Source organism: Cornus florida, unplaced genomic scaffold (assembly GCF_030987335.1).
Source record: "Cornus florida cultivar Cherokee Brave unplaced genomic scaffold, ASM3098733v1 CherokeeBrave_3.0.0_Hap2_Chr05, whole genome shotgun sequence".
NCBI classification, from domain to species: domain Eukaryota; kingdom Viridiplantae; phylum Streptophyta; class Magnoliopsida; order Cornales; family Cornaceae; genus Cornus; species Cornus florida.
Window position 1 is genome coordinate 35,280,564 of NW_026775575.1, and position 20,721 is coordinate 35,301,284.

The following is a 20,721-nucleotide window of genomic DNA, read 5'->3' on the forward strand; positions in this document are numbered from 1 at the left end:
ATCAAAAATGCTATAGCGGGCCTTAAAATCACCTTTAAACATCACAACTATGAGCCATTCTTGTGCAACAGTGTCTACGCGCGTCAAAGTCTACCTTGGTCCCATATCATCATAAAACCATGCTTTAATTACCCCATGGCTTAATTAGTAAAGCGCGTAACTCTCTAAGCGAGTGTATCCGTGCTCATGGGTGCGGCCGCTTTCTTTCCAGGACCTTTAAAGCTAGGCAACACATGGCCTTCAAGCAAATACATCGTCTTTGTTGGGTGAACTATGCAGTGGAAGCAATCAACCCACTGACCATTTGCGTTGGACTCTGATGATTCAAAAAAATCTCGCGGTCACAAACCCAGGTAATCATTTAAACCCAGGTATCCCCTTCCACCAGACTCAAACTAGAGACAAAGGGGAGTATCCCAAACACCGGTTGAGCTGCTCGTGTTAACTTAAAAATAAATAAATAAAATAATAATAATAATAACAATTCCCAGAGAAAACAGGCTCCTTTGAAATTGGATGATACATATTAGAGTTTTATTGGAACTGTCAACTAAATGTATGTTTTTTTTTTTTTTTTGAAAAATACGAAATGTATGTTTTTCCATTGTCAAATGAGAGAATTATTCTTACATAAGTGCTTTGACATTATTTTTTCAGAATTCCAGTTTTTCCAGCAACCCGTGATGATCGCTTGTTCTGTGAACAAATAATGTACTACAAAAAAAAACAAAAAAACAAAACAAAACAAAAAGATAAGCATCTGTATGTTAAAGCTTTCTGTTCAAGAATGTGATCTGGATCTCAATCATCAACTCCATACTTGGTTGCATGGCTAGTTTGGATTTTTATGCGAGAATTAAGGATGCTGAGGTCCAACAACAAAATTCCGTTAAAGCAAGGGCAAAACAAAAAAAACAAAAACAAAAAAAAAACAAAACAAAACAAAACAAAACTCATCATCACTTGCACAATCCGAGTCCACTGATGCTAGAATATTGTACTGTTGTCATCTAAAACTCCTTAGATACCGCGGAATGGAGGAAGCTATACCATCATAATCTTTGAAATCAGCTGTGTTTCTAAAAGCTATGATGGCATGCACAGATGTTCCTCATTTATACTCCATAACAGCTTGAAAATCGTCACCAGTACAGAGAGCTATCTCTGCCTCTTGCCCAACTAAAATCCAGAGCAACTGAATGGTCCATGAGCTGATCACAGGCATGTAGGGCCTCTTTTACCAATGCATCATGAAAAAGATCACAACCACCTGTGCAAAAGATAATAGAAGACTGAGCATGAGAAAAACATATGATGACAGTTTGTAAATTCGCAAATGAAAAGCTTGATAGTCATCAAGGAATGGATTTGATTGATTGAAAAGTGAAGGATGGGTTAGTTGAGAGCTTCTCTCACTAGGAGTTTCTCTCTAGGATTTGGGGCTAACTAGATCTGATTTTTGTTCTACAATCTGATCATTAAGTAATCTGATCGGTTGTCTTCTACAGCTGATTGTTTCTCCAGATTGTTTTCTTTTATTTTTCATTTCTCAGATTTAGTTTTGCTCTTGGACGGATTTTTTGTACTCTTGTGTTTGTCGGTGGTTTTGGTATTTTTCCTGATCTGGCGTTTGCTTTCCCGGCAGCAGGTTGCACTGGTATTCTTCTCCGGTGTAGCGCACTCTGTTTGTTCTGGCGACGCTTTCCCGGATGTGGAAGTATGACTGAGGTAGGAGTTGATGAAGGATGTGGTGTGATGAAGGCCAAGGGTGAGGATGATAAGTGTAGTGAGATTTGTGGTTGTTCAAATAATGGTGCTGAATCTTTGCTGTCGATTGATGCTGTTGAGCCTGAATTTGATGAATATGATACTGAGGCTGTGAATCCAGAGGATATGACTAAGGTTTTCCCAGAAATGATTCATTTACGAAATGCAATTTGTATAATGCATCAAGAGAATCAGGAATTGAGAGCTCTTGTGGGTGATGGGCAACAAAATTCAGATGCTGGTGCTAGCTTGGGACGATTTGGTGGCTGGCGGGGTACTTTTCAGGGTAGGAACGGTGGTAATCGTGGCTGGGGTGATCGTTTTGGTCCTAGCCACGGTGGCTATGAAGGTTCTGGTGTTTTGCCGAACCAGGCCGTGAGAAGCGTGGAGGTCCAGAGGGTGCCTCGTAGTGAAGGGAACAATGCGCGTGGATCTAGTTGTGCAAACAGCGCTTTTGACGAATCACATCCAATCTTCTGATCCAATGGTTCTGCATGAGCAGGCAGGTGTAACTGCTTCTAATACTATGGTCATAAATGCTGGTGGATCTACAGTTCAGATATGTCCTGAGATGTCAACAACTAATTTCCCTGATTTGTGCCACATGATGAATTGGAGTATCCACTGAACCAGTTTTTTTATTTTTATTTTTTATTTTTTTTACAAGTAATTATCGGTTAAAAAAATGTTCAAAAGGGGAACGCGTCTTTTATACAAAAGCGGAATCAAGATCTATGGATTCAAAAAGTCAAATAGATTAACTAAGTCATCGAAAGAGGAGCAAGAACTCCTCTTCACGTAAGTAAAGATAGAGTGAATAATATGAAGTTTCAACATCGCCATGGACGACTCATTCCCTTCGAACATTATGTTATTCCTCTTCTTCCAAATGCACCACCAAACGCAATGTGGAACTGTACTCCAATAGTTGTCTACACTGCTTCTCACGCGGCATCCCCTCCACGCGTTAATCAGACCCTTAGAAAATCGAGGCATTACCCAAAGCATACCAAATAAGCCAAATATAAGGTTCCAACAGTCGTACGCCATGGGACAAAGCAGGAGGATATGATCCACAGACTCAACATCTCGTTTGCAAAGGCAACACCAATTAACAATATTATTGCCTCTCTTCCTCAAGTTGTCAAGCATCAAAATCTTGCCTCATACGGCAGTCCATACAAAGAATGTCACTCTAAGTGGAGCCTTATGCTTCGTTTGGTTGGAGGGATGGAAAAATAAATAGAAGAGATAGAGGGAGGAATGGATGAGATATCCATAGGGAATGGAGGGTGTCTTTCTCATTTTATGTTTGGTTGAATGGAATGAATAGTAGAAAGGATGAATGGAATGATACTTTTTTCTTATTTGGTTGGAAGGGAAGGAGAGTTGTTATATTATTTTTACCAATACACCATTTTATATAAAATTATAAAAGATAGATATTTATTTTAAAATTTTTAAAAATGTTAAAATAGTAAATTAGAAATTTATAGGTAGTTATGCCTTCTTTTTCTCCTCTCTTCCCCCAAAAGTGGACGGATAGAAAAACATAAAGGAAAGAGGGATGAAGCTGTTTCCTCCCTCTCTTCCCTTCCCTCCAACCAAACACAAAAATATTTATCCATCCATCCTCTCATCCATCCCCCCTTAATCCTTTCCTCCAACCAAACATAGCATTAGAGCGCCATATGATCTTCCATGGAAAATCAAGGCTAGCGAAGTTGGAGAGGCAGAGAAATATGGACCGGACATCAAATCTACCATAGGTAGAGGGGGCCCAAAGAAGATCATCACTACCTCTGCCAATTGTCTCTTATTGATACAACATATCCAGAAGAACACATACTTCGTCCATCTCCCAATCCTGAAAAGAACGCCTAAAATGCACATCCCACGCAATCCCACTACTATTAAACCGATAACAGTTAGCTATGTAGGCATGTCTATCGGTGACAATACTATACAATCTGAGAAAGTGTAAGATAATGGCTGGTCACCACACCATAAATCCTCCCAAAATCGAACATATCTACCATCACGAACTTTGAATCTGATATGGGAAGAGAAGACATCCCAACCCTTCCAAATGAATTTCCACACATCCACTGAACCATTTATGTCTAACCAGAAAGAGGTTGGAGCTTCTCCAAATAAGATGAATATGGGTGGGCTAGAAGTAGGGTCACGGGCAAATGTGGTTGCAGGTCAACCCGACTCAGTACATACGAATTTTTGTTACTCCTCTAGTGAAAATTGCTGTAGCAGGAGGGGAAAGGGGGAATTGTTTGGTTGGCTATTTCATCGATAAGAAACTTCCGTTTTATTCTGTAAATTCCTTTGCTCATCGATTATGGGATAAGGATGGTTTGATGGAAGTCTTTGGTACAGAGAAGGGATTTTATTTCTTTAAATTTGCAACAGCAGGATATAGGGATTGTGTTCTTGAACGAGGGCCATGTCATTTTGTTAATCATCTAATTGTGCTGAAAAGGTGTCTCTGCATAAAGACTGTAGATAAGCATCCCATATGAGTAAAATTTCCAAATGTTCCGCTTGAATATTCAGATGAAGATGGGATAAGCTACATAGCCAGCACAGTTAGTCGGCCTTTGTATGCTGACTCGATGACGGGAAGAAATGGCTAAGTTTTGCTCGAATCCGTGTGGAAGACAGTGTGGAGTCAGAGCTTATTTCAGAATTCAAACTTGAATTGCCGAATGGGTCGAGAGTTCCAGTATATGCTGAATATCAGTGGGTTCCATCAAAATGCTCACATTGTAAAGTATTTGGGCATGTGGTGAAGAATTGTCCAGCTACTCAGAAAGAGGCTGTTTTGTTGACTAGGGAAAATAATGTAAATGTTAAGGGTCAGCAGCGTATGGCTAAAAAAGAATGGGACTCTCATACAACCAGTTCCGACAAAAGCTGATGGTACAGTGAATATGCCTAATGGAGATGGTGTGGGATTCAGGTGTCCTTTACAGAGCCTGTTCTGATTCAGAACAGGGCAGTGGTGATTTGTCCTAATCTTTATCAAGCTTTGAGGACTCTGGAGGAGGAGGAGGACGGGTCAGCTGATGGTTCTGCTGAGTTTATGCATCATGTTCAGAGTATGACAGTTTCTGATCTCCCAAATGATGTCTATGGCATCATCTTCAGCAGAGCAGGTATTTAATGAGAATGATCTAGCAAATGTGAGGTTTGTAGCAGTGGATAGCTGATCCAGTAAATGTGAGTTTTGTAGCAGTGGATAGCTTAGCTGAGGGAATTTCAGTCGAAGACGCTTCTGGTGTGGCGCTTCCTATTCCAGTTATGAATGTGGACAAAGAACCTATCAAGGTTACTAATCAAAACTCTACCTTAATTAGTAATCTGTCTGTGATTGCACAATCTAAAGTTAAAGGGGTTTCTTGCCCTATGTTAAGGGCATTAGAACTCCCAGTCCTGGGGGTACTAAGGGTTGCTAATTCTTTTTCATTAGTTTTTTTTTATGAATTTTGGAGTATGGAATATTATGGGTCTAAATGACCCCTCTAAACAAGCTGATGCGAGGAAGGTGATCCAGTTGTATGCTTTATCTCTTCTGTGTCTAGTTGAAACTAAGAGTAACAGAATCTGAGTAAGACTTTCACTGCTATTGCAAAGAATTGGAATTTGGCAACTAACAATGACTATGGTCCAAATGGGAGGATTTGGGTGCTGTTGGATAGTAGTAATTCTGATAACCTTACTTTGGAGTGTAATGCCCAATTGATCCATTTCTTTGTCAAAGACAAGTCTTTTCAATACATTGCTACTTTCAATTATGGGTTTAACTGCCAAATTGAGAGAAGGAAGCTCTGGGCTAGTGTTGAGAAGTTGGTTACTGTTCATAAGCATGACCCTTGATTTTTAGCTGGGTATTTCAATGCTATCAGATTCAGACATAAATAGTTGGGGGGTTTCCACTGAGTGGAATGCTGATATGAAAGAGTTTGGGGAATGTATTGAAAATGCTAAGCTCATGGACCTGAAGCCTTCTGGAATAAAATATACCTGGTCTAATGGCACTTACTTCAGGAAGCTTGACAGAGTTTAGTTAATGATTCTTCGCTTAGTATGTTCAGGGAGTCTAGAGGCTGTTTTTTATCCTCCTAATATATCTGATCATGCTATCATTTTGCTGAAATTTGGTGCTGTTAATCATACTAGCAGGAAGCGCTTCAGGTTTAACAATTTTCTACTTGATCATCCTCAGTTTTATGATATTGTTGCCAGGGTTTGCTTTTGCAGAGTTAAGGAAACTACTATGTTCAGTGTGACCCAAAAGTTGCAGAGGTTGAAGGTTGAATTGAAAAAGTTAATAAGGACAGATTATTGATTTATCTAATCAAGTCAAGGTGGATAGAGCTTACCTGACTTGAGTGCCAAAAAATAGTGTATAAAGAACCCCTTAATGTTGCTGTTAAGGAAGAGGGGAGAGAGACTGGTTAGCTCAATATCAACACTCATCTACAACTGGGGAGACATTTTATAGACAGCCCTAATTTCATACCAAAATTTAATAATTCTAAAGACATATCTCAAAGGAAGGAGAAATTTACTCAAATAGAATCAAAACTTGGGCATTAGGAAGACCCCTACCTCAAATTGAAGATAAAACCAAGCAAAGCCCTAATTCAGCCCCATTCGAATTCCCAAGAGTGCTCCAAATGATGATCAACTCCTATCAAAATGAAGGTCTCAACTAGCTTATCAACTTTGCCTTCAATGGCAAAGTTGAATACTCAAAGAAAAATGATGAATCAAAGCTTGAAATGGTAGAAAATAAGAAAAGAGGAAAGCAAGGAGGGAGAGAGAGAAAGCTCAGTCCCGAATCTGAAGAGAGAAATGGCCACAAAATGATGCATGGTGGTATAATATGTGTTTAGTGCTTTGTGGGGCCCACTTAATAAACAAATATCTCACTTACACTTTTGCATAATTATACAACAATACACTACACAATTAAAAACATTACAATTATTGACAATATTCTGCTGGATCAAGAATTAATAAGGGGTTAGCTCAAAAAATGCTCAACCTGCTAGAGTGGCTATGAAAGTGGATCTGAAAAAAGCTTATGACAGCATCTTGGGCTTTCATGAAAACTGTTTTGAAGGCTTTTAAAGTTCCTGAAACTATGATTCAGTGGATTATGATATGTATGTCTACTCCTATGTACTCTGTCAATATTAATGGAAGCCTTGAGGGGTATTTTACTAGTGGCAGGGAATTGAGGCAAGCTGATCCTATGTCTCCTTGTCTTTTTGTCATGGGGATGGAAATATTGACTGGAATGCTTAAGTACAGAATTGAGCAAAGGGGTTTCAGCTATCGTTCGAAGAGCAGTGGACATGAGATATCTAGTCATGCTGTTTTCTGCAGGGGAATTGAACTCCGTTACTCTGTTGATGGATGGCCTGAATTCTTTCAGTCTCATGTCTGGTCTATGCCCTCATGCTTCTAAAAGTATGGTTTTTCTGTGCTGGATTATTTACTCTTGAAACAGATCAAGTTATGCAGATTCTGCAGTTTCAGAAAGGAGAGTTACATGTTAAGTATTTAGGTGTGCCCCTGTTGTCTTCCAAATTGAAAGGGGAGCAATGTGAAAGCTTGGTGAATATAATTGTTGATAAGGCCAAATCTTGGACTAGTAGATATCTATCTTTTGCTGGAAGACTTCAGTTGATTAATTCTGTTCTGTTTTCTGTGCAAGTTTATTAGGCATCAAATTTTATTCTCCCCAAGTCTGTTCTTAAGCAAATCAATTACATTATGAGGATTTTTTTTTTTTTTTTTGATAAGTACATTATGAGGAAATTTGTATGGAAGAGTCCTAACTTGAGCCAGGGTACAAATATGGTGGCATGGATTGATGTGTTTTTACCTAAATCTGAAGAGTGCCTTGGTATTAAGGTTGTAGAAATGTGGAATACTGCTGCTATGGCAAAAAATTTGTGGAAGGTTGCTCAACCTAAATCATAATCTTTGTGGGACATATGGGTTAGGCACCATCTTGTGAAGAGAAAAATTTTCTGGAATATAAAAGTCCCAAATGAGTGCTCTTGGACTTGGAGAAAGCTTTTGAAGATAAGGGATAAGTTGCTGTTTTTCACAAAGTTGGTGATGGCAGTTTGACTTCCCTGTTGTATAACCGTATGACTATTGGCTGCCTCAAGGTCCTATTTGAATGCATTATAACAATAAAATTATTGTTAACTCAGGCCTGGCTAAAGAGGCTTTAGTAAAGGCAGTTATTCAAGGTAATGATTGGAGATGGCCTATAACTAATACATTGAAATGGATGAGCCTCAGATATGGTGTTTCATCTGATTTTAAGCCTTGTCCTGATACGGGTGATGAGATCAGTTGGAAGCCTAAAAAGAGTGCCTTCTCTATTAAATCAACATAGGAAGCTATTAGCAATAGGAAACAGAGAGTTCCTTGGAAAGATATCTGGTTCCCTTGTTGTATGGCTAGTTGTTCAAAACAGGTTATGGACTCAGCAGAGACTTATTCATGTAGGGATTATCCTAAATGGCAGCTGTGTGTTCTGTAAAAATAGAGACCGAGATCACCTCTTTTTTTCCACAAACAGATTGTATAAAGTTTTTACTCATAAAGGGGCTATTCAATGGCCTGCTGGTAGCTGGGAAGGTATTTTCAAAGGGCAACTATGGTTTTAAAAGGGAAAAAAAAAATGGTTTCCATTATTAACAAATTATCCCTAGCAGCTGTTGTGTAAGAGATCTGGAAAGAAAGAAATAAAAGAACGTATGCAAATGAATTTAGGGATTGGGAGGCTGCCAAGCAAGCTGTTATTCAGAATGTTAGGTACAGATTATGTTCTATGAAGAGAGTCGATGAATCAAGAATTAATCAATGGTTGAAAACTGAGTGGCAACTACCTGATTCCATTTTCAGTCATGACTAGTGCTCCATATATTACTGTAACAGTTCTGCTCTCCTACAGTATGAGATTCAGAACTGTGCTCTTTTATTTTGGCTGTTTGATGAATGGTCTGCTGCTGCTGTTTGGGGTGTGTTGTTCTATTATGGTTGGCTGCAGGTGCTGAGAATGAAGTATTTTGGCGTGTCTATGTTCGGAAGGAATTACAGAGGTTATATTGATTGGTTTCTATTTCTTCAAAAGGTTGTTTATTTTCAGAAATGGTATCAGAGGGAAGTATTTTGGTGTGCCAATGTTCAGAAGTAAGTACAGAGGTTATATTGATTGGTTTTTGTTTCTTCACAAGGCTGTTTATTTTCAGAAAGGGTATCAGACTGAATGGTACTCTATCACTAGCAGTCTGAAACAGTCTAATTTGCTCGTCCGGAGGGTGATTTATGTGATGATGTGGTGCTGCTTTCCCTGCTTTGGTTTGCATCAGCTTTACACCCTGTACTACTGGTATGATCCTGCCATTCTTAATTGTTACTGGAGTGGCATGGACTATTGGTTATCAGCTCTTGACTGTAGAATGTATAGGCATAATCAGAGCGTTTATGCTGATATATGTTTGATTTGCTGTATTTTGTTATTGAGGATTGGCTTTGTATTATTGGCTTACTTGTTTGGCTTTTATTACTTTGGTGGGTTTGGGGTTTTAATCTTGTTTTTTTGTTTCCTTGGGGTATGCCCCAAGTAGGTCGTATAAGACTTTGCCTATTTGTAGTTGAACGATAAACCAGCTTATTTCTCAAAAATAAAAATAAAAATAAAAAAATAGCTGATAGCCATCAGTGTAGGGTAAAATAATCATACATGAGGAATGACTAGAATATGTTAATTCAAAACAATTGAGGCTTCACAGATTGAAGCACAACAAATACTACACACTGGATGATTTATGCAAAGAAGCCAACATGGGATTAAAAGATTACCTTGCTGCAACTTCCAATGCTAAAATGGAGCTCTCTTCAATGGATAATTAAAATGTGAAGCACATTTTTCTTCTCCAAAGTTCGGAGTTGGTGAAGAATCATTGAGAGAACGTATGTAGAGTTGACGCATATAATTTATAGAGGCGTCACCCATTTAGCTTTCACTAAACCAGTTTATTTTACCCTTCTCTTTCTCTTGACCCTTTTGGGAAAGCGTTCTTTGGGATCTAAAAGGACTTCATGATGCATTTCTGCCCATAGCTCCTCAAATTGATCATGAAATCCCTCTTGAAACCAGTCCATAATTTCCGAATGCAATTCTCTAGGATTCTCATTCCAGGCCTCTCTCAGCATAGCACAGCTATCAATAGTTCTCAACCTTGTATTCAACTTGCTTAGAAGATTCCCAACCCGTCTATGACCCAATGCCTCCAGCCTCAAAATGCTACCAGGGGAGGCTGCCATGAATTTCCTGGTTGATTTTAAGCAAGGCAACACATGGCCTTCAAGCAAAGAGAAAGCAAATACAGCCACTCGACGGTCATCGTCTTTGACGGGCAAACTATGCAGTGGAAGCTGCCACAGATGAGGGCCAAAAGTCGGAACGACCCAACAGAAGACTTGGTCCGTAAGAGGATCGTAATAGGGTTTGGGATCTGCAAGGGGGGCAGAGAAACTGCACAAAGGCCCAGCATATTTAACAAGCCAATCTGATTTCACACTTGTTGCTCCATGCAGGTACGGTCGTTTTGTATGTATCAGTTCATTGTATACTAAAAATTCAGGCGCAGATCGAGAAAGAGATGACCACTGATGAAGGAACACTGTTTCCTTAACCACGCAAGCTTGATAGCGAACTGCATTTACTTTTCTATCTCCAGATGATGACTCTGAAACTGCCCTAGTGCGTTTAGCGATCCTATCAGCCCAACCAGCACAAATAGCTTGGCACAGTACATCCTCTTCATTCAATAACAAAGGATACTTATCGGGGGAAACCCTCCATGAACGTTCTACATCCTCCATGGTCCCATGAGTCCATGAGTATTCCTGCTGCAAACCATAAAATTTTTGGTTAAATACTAGTTGAAGTAGTTGCTTTCTCAGCTTAGACATTTCCTCCATGGTTTTTAGGTGCAATGCATTGTCATTGCAGAATTCCACTGGGCTTCCAGAAAGTTCAAAACACTGCAAAGCATATGCTATCATCAAAGCATCACTTCTGAGGTTAGAAAATTTTGCACGGGAAACTTTAGCAGTTTCTTTTAGTTTCTTTTTCCTCAACTTCTCTTCCTTCTCTAAAATTTTCTTGCTATTAATACTGCTAGATTTTTCATTTTGCTCTAAGTAATCCATGTCAGCATTGCTTCCTTCAAACTGCATAACGAAAGGATTTGACAAGCTCAAAGCTGCAGCAGCTCCAACTGCGTATCCTAGAACTAGGTCTGCCCGTGAAGAACCTTTCGCCTTTCTCATGTTTTGAATAACTGTAAGGAGCATCCGGGAGTGTCGAGGACTCATTGGATACTGTGCCATTGCCTTCCCTAGGGGTGTCAGTCTTCCTTTGCCATCAAGTGCTTCAAGAGCCTTTAAGCAATGCTCTGCTTCAACCAATGCAGTGGCCTCCGGAGGAGTAGGAAATGGGAAATTTGCGACCTGGAATGAAGACATATTAGATACAACTAAAGAATGGCCACAATAATTAAAAAGAAGATGAATAAAGAAAGAAAATGAAGACCATGTAGTTGAGACAAGCATATGTTGACCATTATTTAGTTAAAATGAGATCTTAGGCAGAATATGGGGACCCCTGGTGATCTTTTTTATTTTAAAGAGAGAGAGAGAGAGGGAGAGCAGGCGAGGGGAGGGGGGGGGGGGGGGGGGGGGGGGGGGGGGGGGTTTGGGGGAGACAGGTGAACTTGAACACACTTCTGCTGAATAAAAAATGTGCATGAACAGGTGGGCTTCATATTACATAGGGAACATACCTTACTAATACCCATGGATTTCATCAGAAGGACGACACCATCAACTGGTATTTTTGATATTTCAGCACTTGAGAAGTCAGGAAATGTGTTACTAAAGGCTGCAGAAGAATATAGACGATAGCAGTGGCCAGGCCCTGTTCTTCCAGCTCTTCCTGCACGTTGAGCAGCAGATGCCTTGCTTATCCACTGTACTTCGTACGTTTCCATGCCATTGGAGGAGTTGTAGTTCTTGACCTTCTCCTTTCCAGTGTCAACTACATACTTTATGCCTGGAATAGTTAGAGATGTTTCAGCCACGTTAGTAGCAACAACAACTAGACGCTCTCCTTCCTTAATCTTTTCAAACACACGAAGCTGTGCTGATGCAGGAAGCATGGCATAAAGGGGCAAAACACACATTGAACCTGCACAGAAACCATTTGATACTCCCCCTTTCTCTCCCAAGCTGGATTTGGATTGATTTGAGCATCCTTCTGGAGTAACAGGAACAATCTGTTCCACCTCAGAATAAGGGGTCACGGTAGTTTTTCCAGCCAAAGCTTCAAAGGCAGCCTTCAGTGAAACAAGGCTCCCATCCTCACCTAAGACATCTGCAAGATTACCATCAGCCTCCAGAGTTTTCTGGTTCAACAAATTCTCATCATCAACAACTTCTATATCGCTCTCTGTCCCAGAATCATAGGAAAAATCTGACTCATCCTCATCTAGATCACAATGATCTTCATCATAAGAACTGAACCGGTCAGTTTGCTGGTGGCCTAAGTTCCCGTGCATCTCAAATGCTTCATTGATATCTATCATATCATCTTTATCCATATTTTTCCCTTCAGAGGATGCAGTAACATCATTTCCCTCATTTCCTTTAGAACTGTTCTCAACCATATCCTTTGAAGCTTTTCGCAGCTTCTTGCACAAGTACTCTACTTCCCTCTGTCCAGTAACAAAAACAAGTATACCACCGGCTGGAAGCCTCTTGTGAATTGTCATGACCTTCTTATAAGCTTGGCCAATATAGTCCCCATCCTTTGTTCTTTTCGCGAAATGTATAGTAACTGGATATTGTCGGGTTGGAACTTCTATTACAGGAGGTGGATCATAAAATATCCTTCTCCCAGAAACAAAGTCTTCAACTCGCAAGGTGGCACTCATCAGCACGAGTTTTAATGGAAATATCTTACTTTCAGAGCATATTTTTTCTCCTGAAAGGACTTTTTGTTGCTGCTCCTCATATATTATCTGCCATCAAGCCATGATATATCTCTATGAGAAAAAGTTTGGGAAAAAAAAGAAGTGATCAACACATAATTAAAATAATAAAATTATTCCGTAGCTCTCACCATCCGCTGTTGTATAATGCGGGAAAGCATTCCAATAAGTATATCTGTGTTTAAGCTCCTTTCATGAGCCTCATCCAAAATTATAATGGAGTATCGTTTCAATAAGAAATCACTCTGCAGTTCAAAGGCAAATATTATAGTGTGAAGTGAGGCAAAACGTTCCAAAATGAGAGCAAAAGTAATTTAGTGAAATGGCTCACAAAAAATGATAAATAATAAAAATCCAACATGCAAACATAGATGATGGCACCGTTATAACAGTCCCAAAAAAATGATATTTTTTATTTTCTCTCACAAGAACTTAAAACAACAAAAGAGTAATGCAAAAAGAAAAAAGAAACAAAGGAATTAACACTAAGCAAGAGAAAGTCGTAGCAACAAGGGATTATTTTCTAAGACTTGTTTAGGTCTAGCGTCCAGTGAAAGCATTTCCCTATGCAGGTATGGAGAGTCACTCATGACACTACTAGTAGTGCATTGTCATGAAGGTGCTTCTGGTAGATAGCAGTTGTGGTTATAACATAATGACAGAGGGATGTTGATCATGGTGGTGGTGGTGGGGTTGTGGCAGTAGGTGGTGACTATTGAGATCAATGTTCGTGGTTATGGCTAGTGATAGCAATGTTCACAGTTATGAGGATGATGCAATGGTAGGTGTTTTGGACCTTTTGGTCCTGTGGTAATGGTGACTGACACTGATACTCTTCACTTTTTTTACCTCTTACAACTTGTGTTAATTATTAGTGAGTAGAATTTATATATAACACCTCATTTCTTGTTATTTGTAAAATTCCTCAGGATAAGTAAACTTCAAATCTTAAATTTGAGGTGGATTTTCAAACCCATCAAAGATTGCATCATGAACACAACAAGATTCCGATTTGAAGGTCTGGATCAAAATCCCATCCTATATCAACCCACAAACCAACCAAACACAACTTCAAATTTATGCACTTCACAAATAGTACCAACAGTTCTCCAAATGTTAATGGCATTGAAAAAACATCCACCTCAACATAGCCATCAATACCAAATCCTGGATGTCTACCTCCACAAACAATCTAGTATCACAAATAAGATGGCTGTACTGAAGGCCTCTTGAGTGAACCAATCAAACCTTCTTCTCTATTCTAAATATTGTTAATCAAAAATTATATGTGACATCAAAAGAAATTAATACCACAATTCCTTCATGGATTTGAACTTTGAACCACTACAAACTTAATAACGAAAAACAGGAAGAGACTTAGAAGTTAACTAACCCTAACAGCTATAAGAAACTATGACAATGCTTCCTTGCCATCCTCTCTTCCATTTATTCATTTAAATTTTAAGTGCTAACACCTAATACTAAAATCAATAAGCAAAAAGCACCAACTACATTGTGATTTATTTGTTTTGGGTGTTGTTGGGGTGGTGTTATTTAAAAAAATAGAATACAAAAGTCAAAAGGCCTCGCATGGAATGAGAAGTACTTTAGATGACAAATAGTATCCCATAGCATATAGACATAAGAGCAAAGAGTTAGCAATAAAAACATCTCATATTTCTAAAAGACCTCACTTATGCATGATTAAAAAGTAAAGAGTGCATGAGCAAAACCTGCACTTCTCGTAGTAAAATTCCATCAGTCATGAACTTGATGGAGCAATTGTCCCCGATCCTCTTGTCATGCCTAACTTGAAAGCCAACCTCCTTACCTAGACGAAATCCAAGTTCAAAGGCCACTCGCTTAGCAGTTGCGAGGACAGCAACACGACGTGGTTGGGTTACACCGATGATACCACTTTGAACACTGGACTGGTTTGAACCAAAGCCAGCTTCATAAAGAAACTGAAAGATGCCATTAAAAAAGGAGTAACGACCATCACCCATGCAAAAAATAAAAAAGTAAGAAAATAAAATAAAATAAAAATTTTTGGATTCCAGCAGATAGACTATAAGAGGCATCATACTAGCTCACCTGTGGAACTTGAGTGGTTTTACCACAACCAGTCTCACCACATATAATCACACTCGTATTTTCATTTATCGCTTCCATTATCTCCTGTTCCATCATAACTATTGGAAGATCATTTCTCTTGCTCTCAACCTCCTTTGGTCTTGATACATGCACTACAGTTGGGGCTGTTAGAACTGTCACTGGAGGACAATCTGCTAGATTGCTCATATTGTTGATAATTGTTGGACCCTGATCTGTGCCATCCTGTCCCATATTAAGCCCCCAACCACCATTAGGCACAATAATATATATATGAAAAACAAGTACAATATGAATGCATGGTGTCTGATTATAAATAATAACCAATTTCCCTTCACATTCAGTTTAAGAAAACCGTTCAATATAAGATTTCTTCAATATTTCAAGAGTGAAGTATACCATTGGCTGAATAATTTTTCTGCCATCATGACTGCATGGTGTGGGGGAAGAATTGGGCACATCATCATGTATACATGAGTCACCTTTCTGATCCGCAACTTCCCTCACTGAACAAGCAGCATCAGGTCCACCTTTTGCACCAAGTCCACTGCTACAAATTGATTCTCGAAAAGATCCTAAAGAAACAGGAACGTTGCTTGGGACATTTTCGGCTGCTATTGTTGGTTGCAAAAAGTTATCATCATCATGGTTTCGTCTTGAGTGGATTTCATCGGCATCCGGTTCAGTTTCGGAGAAAGTACTGATGGCAACCCTGCTCTTGAAGGATTGATCATTGTGTTGAATTCCTAAACCCACCTTCGAAAACTGCATTGCCCTCCTACGTTTTTCGCGGACAGTTTCAACCTACAAATGGATGTGCCCTTTCATAAAATCAACCTACAAGGGATTTTTTTTTTTTTTTTTTTTTACTTTCACTCTAAGAGTGGCATCATAACAATGATACAAACCTGACCAATATTCCGTGAAGACCACATAAGTGAATATACATCATCTCGTATCTTGTACTTCCTGAAATGTGATCACCCAACATGTGTATCAAACATTCTTGGAATAAAGATGGACAGCACTACTGATTTAACTATCCAAGACAGACCAAGCAGCTAACTTACTCCAAGGTCTCAATGCTTTTGGATAATAGACATGCTTTCTCCTTCTCCTCCTACACATATGAAAAGCAAGTCATTCCATATTCAATAAACATGAAAAAAAAAAAAAAAAAAAAAAAAAAAAGAAAAAAAAAAAAGAAACAAACAAACAAAAAACGTGCAAGCAAACAGACCTCTAGCTTCTTCAGCTTTCTTTTCTGGGATTTCCTCAGCTTCGGGTTTTTCTTTGTTTCAACCAGTTCATGTCCCTGGGTGTGTAATTGAACATTAAAACTTAGATAATAACATACTAGAACTAGAATTCCAGTAAAGTACTGGCAAGTTTGCTGCAAATACCTGATTTTTGCCATTCTTTTTTATCCTTTTCTCTCCCGGCATGATGATCGCATTACTATCACCATTTAAACTATGATAATGCAAACAAAGAGAAAAAGAGGTTCACCAACCATAAAAAGAGAATTTCAAAGTTCAAACACACACGTGATGCATTAAACATTACATATGCTTCCAAAACTATAGCAATTTGACCGTTTTTATTGGAAATTGATCACAACCAGTACGTGTGTTATTGAAAACAGCATTGGCAGCCCTCCACACTTGCACATTTCAATGTTTTAAAATTCTTTCTTCCCTCTATAAGGATATGACGAGTAAAATTTCTACATTCTGTTGGAGTGGTGGTGAGGAGTCTAAACTGAGGTGGATAAGCTGGCCAAGTCTGTGCATACCTAAGAAGTACTGAGGTCTATGTTTTAAGTGTCTTGACGCGTTTAATCTAGCCCTCCTTTCCAAACTAGCTTGGAGGATGGAAGTAGGAGGTACCTCTTTGCTATTTAAAATCCTCAAAGCTAAGTACTTTCCTTCTTCATTTTTAAATTATTCTTGTTCCCGAACTGCTTCTTGGGCCTGGAAGAGCATTCAGGCTGCCAAACCTATTTTGAAACAAGGGTTAAGGTGGAAAATAGGTAATGGTAGTCAAGTGAAAATTTTGGGAGATAATTGGCTTCCTGATCACACGAATCAATGCATCTCTTTAAGAACAAAAGACTGTGGTTTGCATTGGGTGCAGAACTTATTAATTATGACTCATACTTGGAAAGTTGATTTTTAATCATAGAGATAGTAGTCTCATAATTCAAATTTCATTGAGTCTTACAACTATTGAGGACTGCAAAATTTGGGATTGACGGCTAATGGGAGATTTACAGTTAAGAACTTAAGACTGCTTATCAGTTGGCTTTGAAGATGATGAAAAGTGTCAGTTGAAAATGCTAGCTGCAGTGGTAGTGTTGCCATGATGCTCTTCCAGTAAGAACTAATTTTAAAAGAAGGGGTTTGGTAGAAGATGCTATTCGCAAGCTCTGTGGCCAAACTGAGAAAACTACTGCACAAGTCATATTTAATTGTCCTATAACACAAATAGTATGGAGACTTAGTCCACTAAGGATTCATTTTAATCTCTCTCTTAATACCAGATGTGGCAAAGTTCGGTTGAGCAATGCAAAGGAGACAATAGAGGTGCTGATCTTATCAGTTTGGCTGTGCTTTCATTAGTTGGCACTTGTGAGAGGCGAGAAACAATTGTGTATTTTGCAGTGTTCAACTGGATCCTGTTCAAGTTATGGAGAGAGCTGTGTTTTTCTTTATCAAGTTTAAAGTCAGTTCAGTTGCAAAAGAAGTTGGAATCTATGCCTGCTATATTCTATTCTGTTTCTCATTTGGTAAAATGGATTGTTCCTAAAAATGGTAGACTCAAACTTAATGATGATGCTTCATACCATCAGTGGTCTAAAAAATGTGGAGGGGGTATAGTGTTGAGAGATCATTTGGGTATACCAATTAAAGCAGCATCTGTGTTTTTACTTCTGCAAAGGCTCTTATATGGAGATAGTGTTACATTGTTGCTTCAATGGGGATATAAGGAAGTCGACATTGAAGGGGATTGCCAACCTATTATGCACTTGAAGCCGGTCGATGCAGTTAAGATTTAGTGGATGTCCAGATGATACTGCTTTTTCGCTTTAACAATTGCCAGAATGTAACTTAGTATGGGTGCCCAAAGATGCAATCATTGCAATGGAGTGGCTCATGAGATGAGCAAAAGAGCTTTACTGGAGAAAACAACCAATATGGATTGGGATGTATAGCCTACATGGCTTCTTCATGTTATTCTAGTTGATTGTACCTCTACTTCTGATTAATAAAATTTGCGCCTCTGTCCAAAAAAAAAAAAAAAAATCCCAAATAGAGACCAAAATCTAACAGCTCATAACAAAATAAGAATCTATTGAAATTTTTTATAATTTTACTATGAACTTAAATTATAATTATAAAGATGCATTAACATCTAAATGCAACATTCTTTTAAACCACTTCTTTGATATATTACCTACATTATCTTCAATTTTTCAAGGCAATGAGAATAATATTTGTGGAAACAAGGGAACATATTTTACCTCCATGCATTTTGTTCACAATTGAAGTCCACGGACTGTTCTGAAACTTCCAAACACGTCTCCATTTGTTCCAGATTACACAATTCAATAAACGACAGGCCTGAAAATAAAAAATAAAATCAAAGCCTTCTAATATAATTTCCTTTCCCAACAGAACTAGACCAATAATCAGAAAATATATTGAAGTCGTAGAGTAAATCAATTTGAAACCAATAAAAAACTCTACAACTATTATATAAAGATAAAATAAAAATTTGCATTTAACAGAAAATTTTGATGCTGAAAATCAATGAAACAGATCAGTACGCATATTGAGATAGAGATGTGAGACAAAGTGAGTGATGATGCGGTGGCTGGGTGGACGGTGGAGGCAAGGGCGGATCCAGGATTTCTCAATGGGGTGGGCTAAATCAAAATATATCAACCAAAATCAACTGTTGTTTAATTCAATTTTACTTAATTAACAATGTTTCTTAAGACAATTGACTGATTAAGGTACAGACAATCCTATTTGGGTAATTAATAAAAAAAATTACCAATTTATTTCTGAACAATTCACCACCCAGTAACCTATCTCTTCTTTTGAACAATTTACTAATCCTATTTGAAAATCTACTAGTGGAAGCACAGTGTGAGGTAGTTCATGGCAAGCCCCTTCCAACACTATGGAATTCACTCAAAAGCATGCTTTTTGTAAGTATTTTAATTTTCAAGAGCTTTACCCTATATTAACTACTTTTGCTTGTCCAAGTTCTTGTTATGATTTTTTTTTTTTTTTTTTTAGTTCTGAAAAGATTTACAGCTTCAAAAAGCTTGGCATGTTGATAAAAATTGTTTCAGATTCAATCTCTGCAGATTTCTAATCCAATTCAGATTCTTTTTTTTTTCTTTTTTCATGCCCAGATTCAAATTTTCTTGTAGACATAATTGACAACAAAAAAATAAAATAAAATAACATAACAGAAATAGAAGTTATAGAAAGAAAAAATATATATTTGTTTTGCTGAAATAAAATGTAGATTACGGTGATTACCTCAAAATGCAATGCAATGCAAATTTTGTTACTTTATATTGTAAAAAATATATATATTTTATAAAAAAAGATCATAAAAAATTTCACCAAATAGGATTTAGTTTGCAAAACAAGAATTACAGACCTTGATTAGTTGATTTAGAAAAAAATTTAAAACAAAACCCATACATACAAGTTAGCAGTTGCAGAGAGAGAGGGGGGGGCAAGCTTGAGAGTTGAGAGACAGCGGGCCAGCGGCTGAAGCTTGCGAACGGCGAACCCGAACTGGAACCGCGGGCGATGGAAACTGAAAGATATGGGTTTTGATTTTTTGAACAATCTGAAATGATATGCCGATATGGGTTTTGAACTTTTGATTCTTGCAGACAGATCGATAAACTGAAATATATGGGTTTTGAACTTCTGATTCTTGTAGATTTTGTAGTTTGAAGTTGGAGAGGGAGAGAAAGAGACAGAGAGAGAGCGAGGGCAAGTTCAGAGTTGAGTACCACCAGAATAGAGATGGAGGCGATTGGGGAGGCTGGAATTATTGGGTCAGGGCCGGCTTGGGCTTATTTGGCTTGGGCCTTAGTATGGTGTCTGAGTTGACTTCAACTTGATTGGGTGGGCTAATTTTGGGGTGGGCTAATACTATTAATATTTCTTTTCTGTTTTTTTTTGGGCTAGGCTAAAATTAGTATAATAAATTTTTTTTTTTTTTTTTCGAGAGTCCACCCCTACATCCGCCCTTGGGTGGAGGTGGTGGTGGTGCTTTGTGGTTGCGAAGTGAGACAAAGTGAGTGGGGAAGTGACGTGGTGGTGCTGGGTGGTGGTGTAAAGTGAGACAAAATGAGAGAGAAAAAATGTGGTGGAGCTCGCAATGGTGGGGCTGCTTCTTCTCGCCGGTGGAGGAGGTCGCGACTAGGGATGGGTGTGTGGCGTGATCGTGTGGGAAAGGCAGAGAAAGTAAATTTGGGGCTAGGTCTGGGGGTGATGTCTTTTTCGTGTTGACCTCTAACATTTTTAAAAATTATATTTTGTTTCTCTTTTAGAAAATATAATTACAAAATTACTGTAAGGTGTCTCCAACGTTTCCAAATTGCGGTTTTGCCTGACCAAAAAAATGGTTTTTCATCCACACTCTAGAAACTCCAAATCCGTATCAAGCCGCATTCGATTATTAGATTCCCTTCGGTTTAGGAAAT

The 20,721-nt window shown here is 38.5% G+C and overlaps 1 protein-coding gene across 3 annotated transcripts; it reads right to left on the bottom strand.

The window, feature by feature from the left end:
• Positions 1-747: 747 nt before the first annotated feature.
• Positions 748-20,265, bottom strand: LOC132306269 (ATP-dependent RNA helicase DEAH13-like). 3 transcript variants are annotated; one of them, XM_059803598.1, is made up of 14 exons: positions 19,710-20,265; positions 18,505-18,604; positions 16,385-16,454; positions 16,222-16,296; positions 16,052-16,101; positions 15,890-15,950; positions 15,381-15,785; positions 14,964-15,206; positions 14,603-14,833; positions 13,001-13,114; positions 11,664-12,899; positions 9,676-11,331; positions 6,394-6,475; positions 3,561-6,211 (listed from the first exon to the last, which is right to left on the bottom strand). In XM_059803598.1, the coding sequence occupies exons 2-12, from the start codon at positions 18,567-18,569 to the stop codon at positions 9,850-9,852; spliced, it is 4,032 nt and encodes a 1,343-aa protein (XP_059659581.1). In that variant the 5' UTR covers positions 18,570-18,604; positions 19,710-20,265; the 3' UTR covers positions 3,561-6,211; positions 6,394-6,475; positions 9,676-9,849. The 3 variants fall into 3 exon arrangements, with proteins under 3 accessions (XP_059659579.1, XP_059659580.1, XP_059659581.1); XM_059803596.1 differs by lacking the exons at positions 3,561-6,211; positions 6,394-6,475 and adding an exon at positions 748-1,270; XM_059803597.1 differs by having other exon boundaries at positions 3,559-6,475.
• Positions 20,266-20,721: the final 456 nt, after the last annotated feature.

Coding starts and splice junctions, on each gene's coding strand:
- LOC132306269 (XM_059803596.1), bottom strand. CDS start 18,569: ATGGAGACGTGTTTGGAAGTTTCAGAACAGTCCGTGGACTTCAATTGT. Junction 16,102..16,221: donor GAAAGCTGAAGAAGCTAGAG/GTCTGTTTGCTT, acceptor TCATATGTGTAG/GAGGAGAAGGAGAAAGCATG. Junction 14,834..14,963: donor AAACCACTCAAGTTCCACAG/GTGAGCTAGTAT, acceptor GGCATCTTTCAG/TTTCTTTATGAAGCTGGCTT.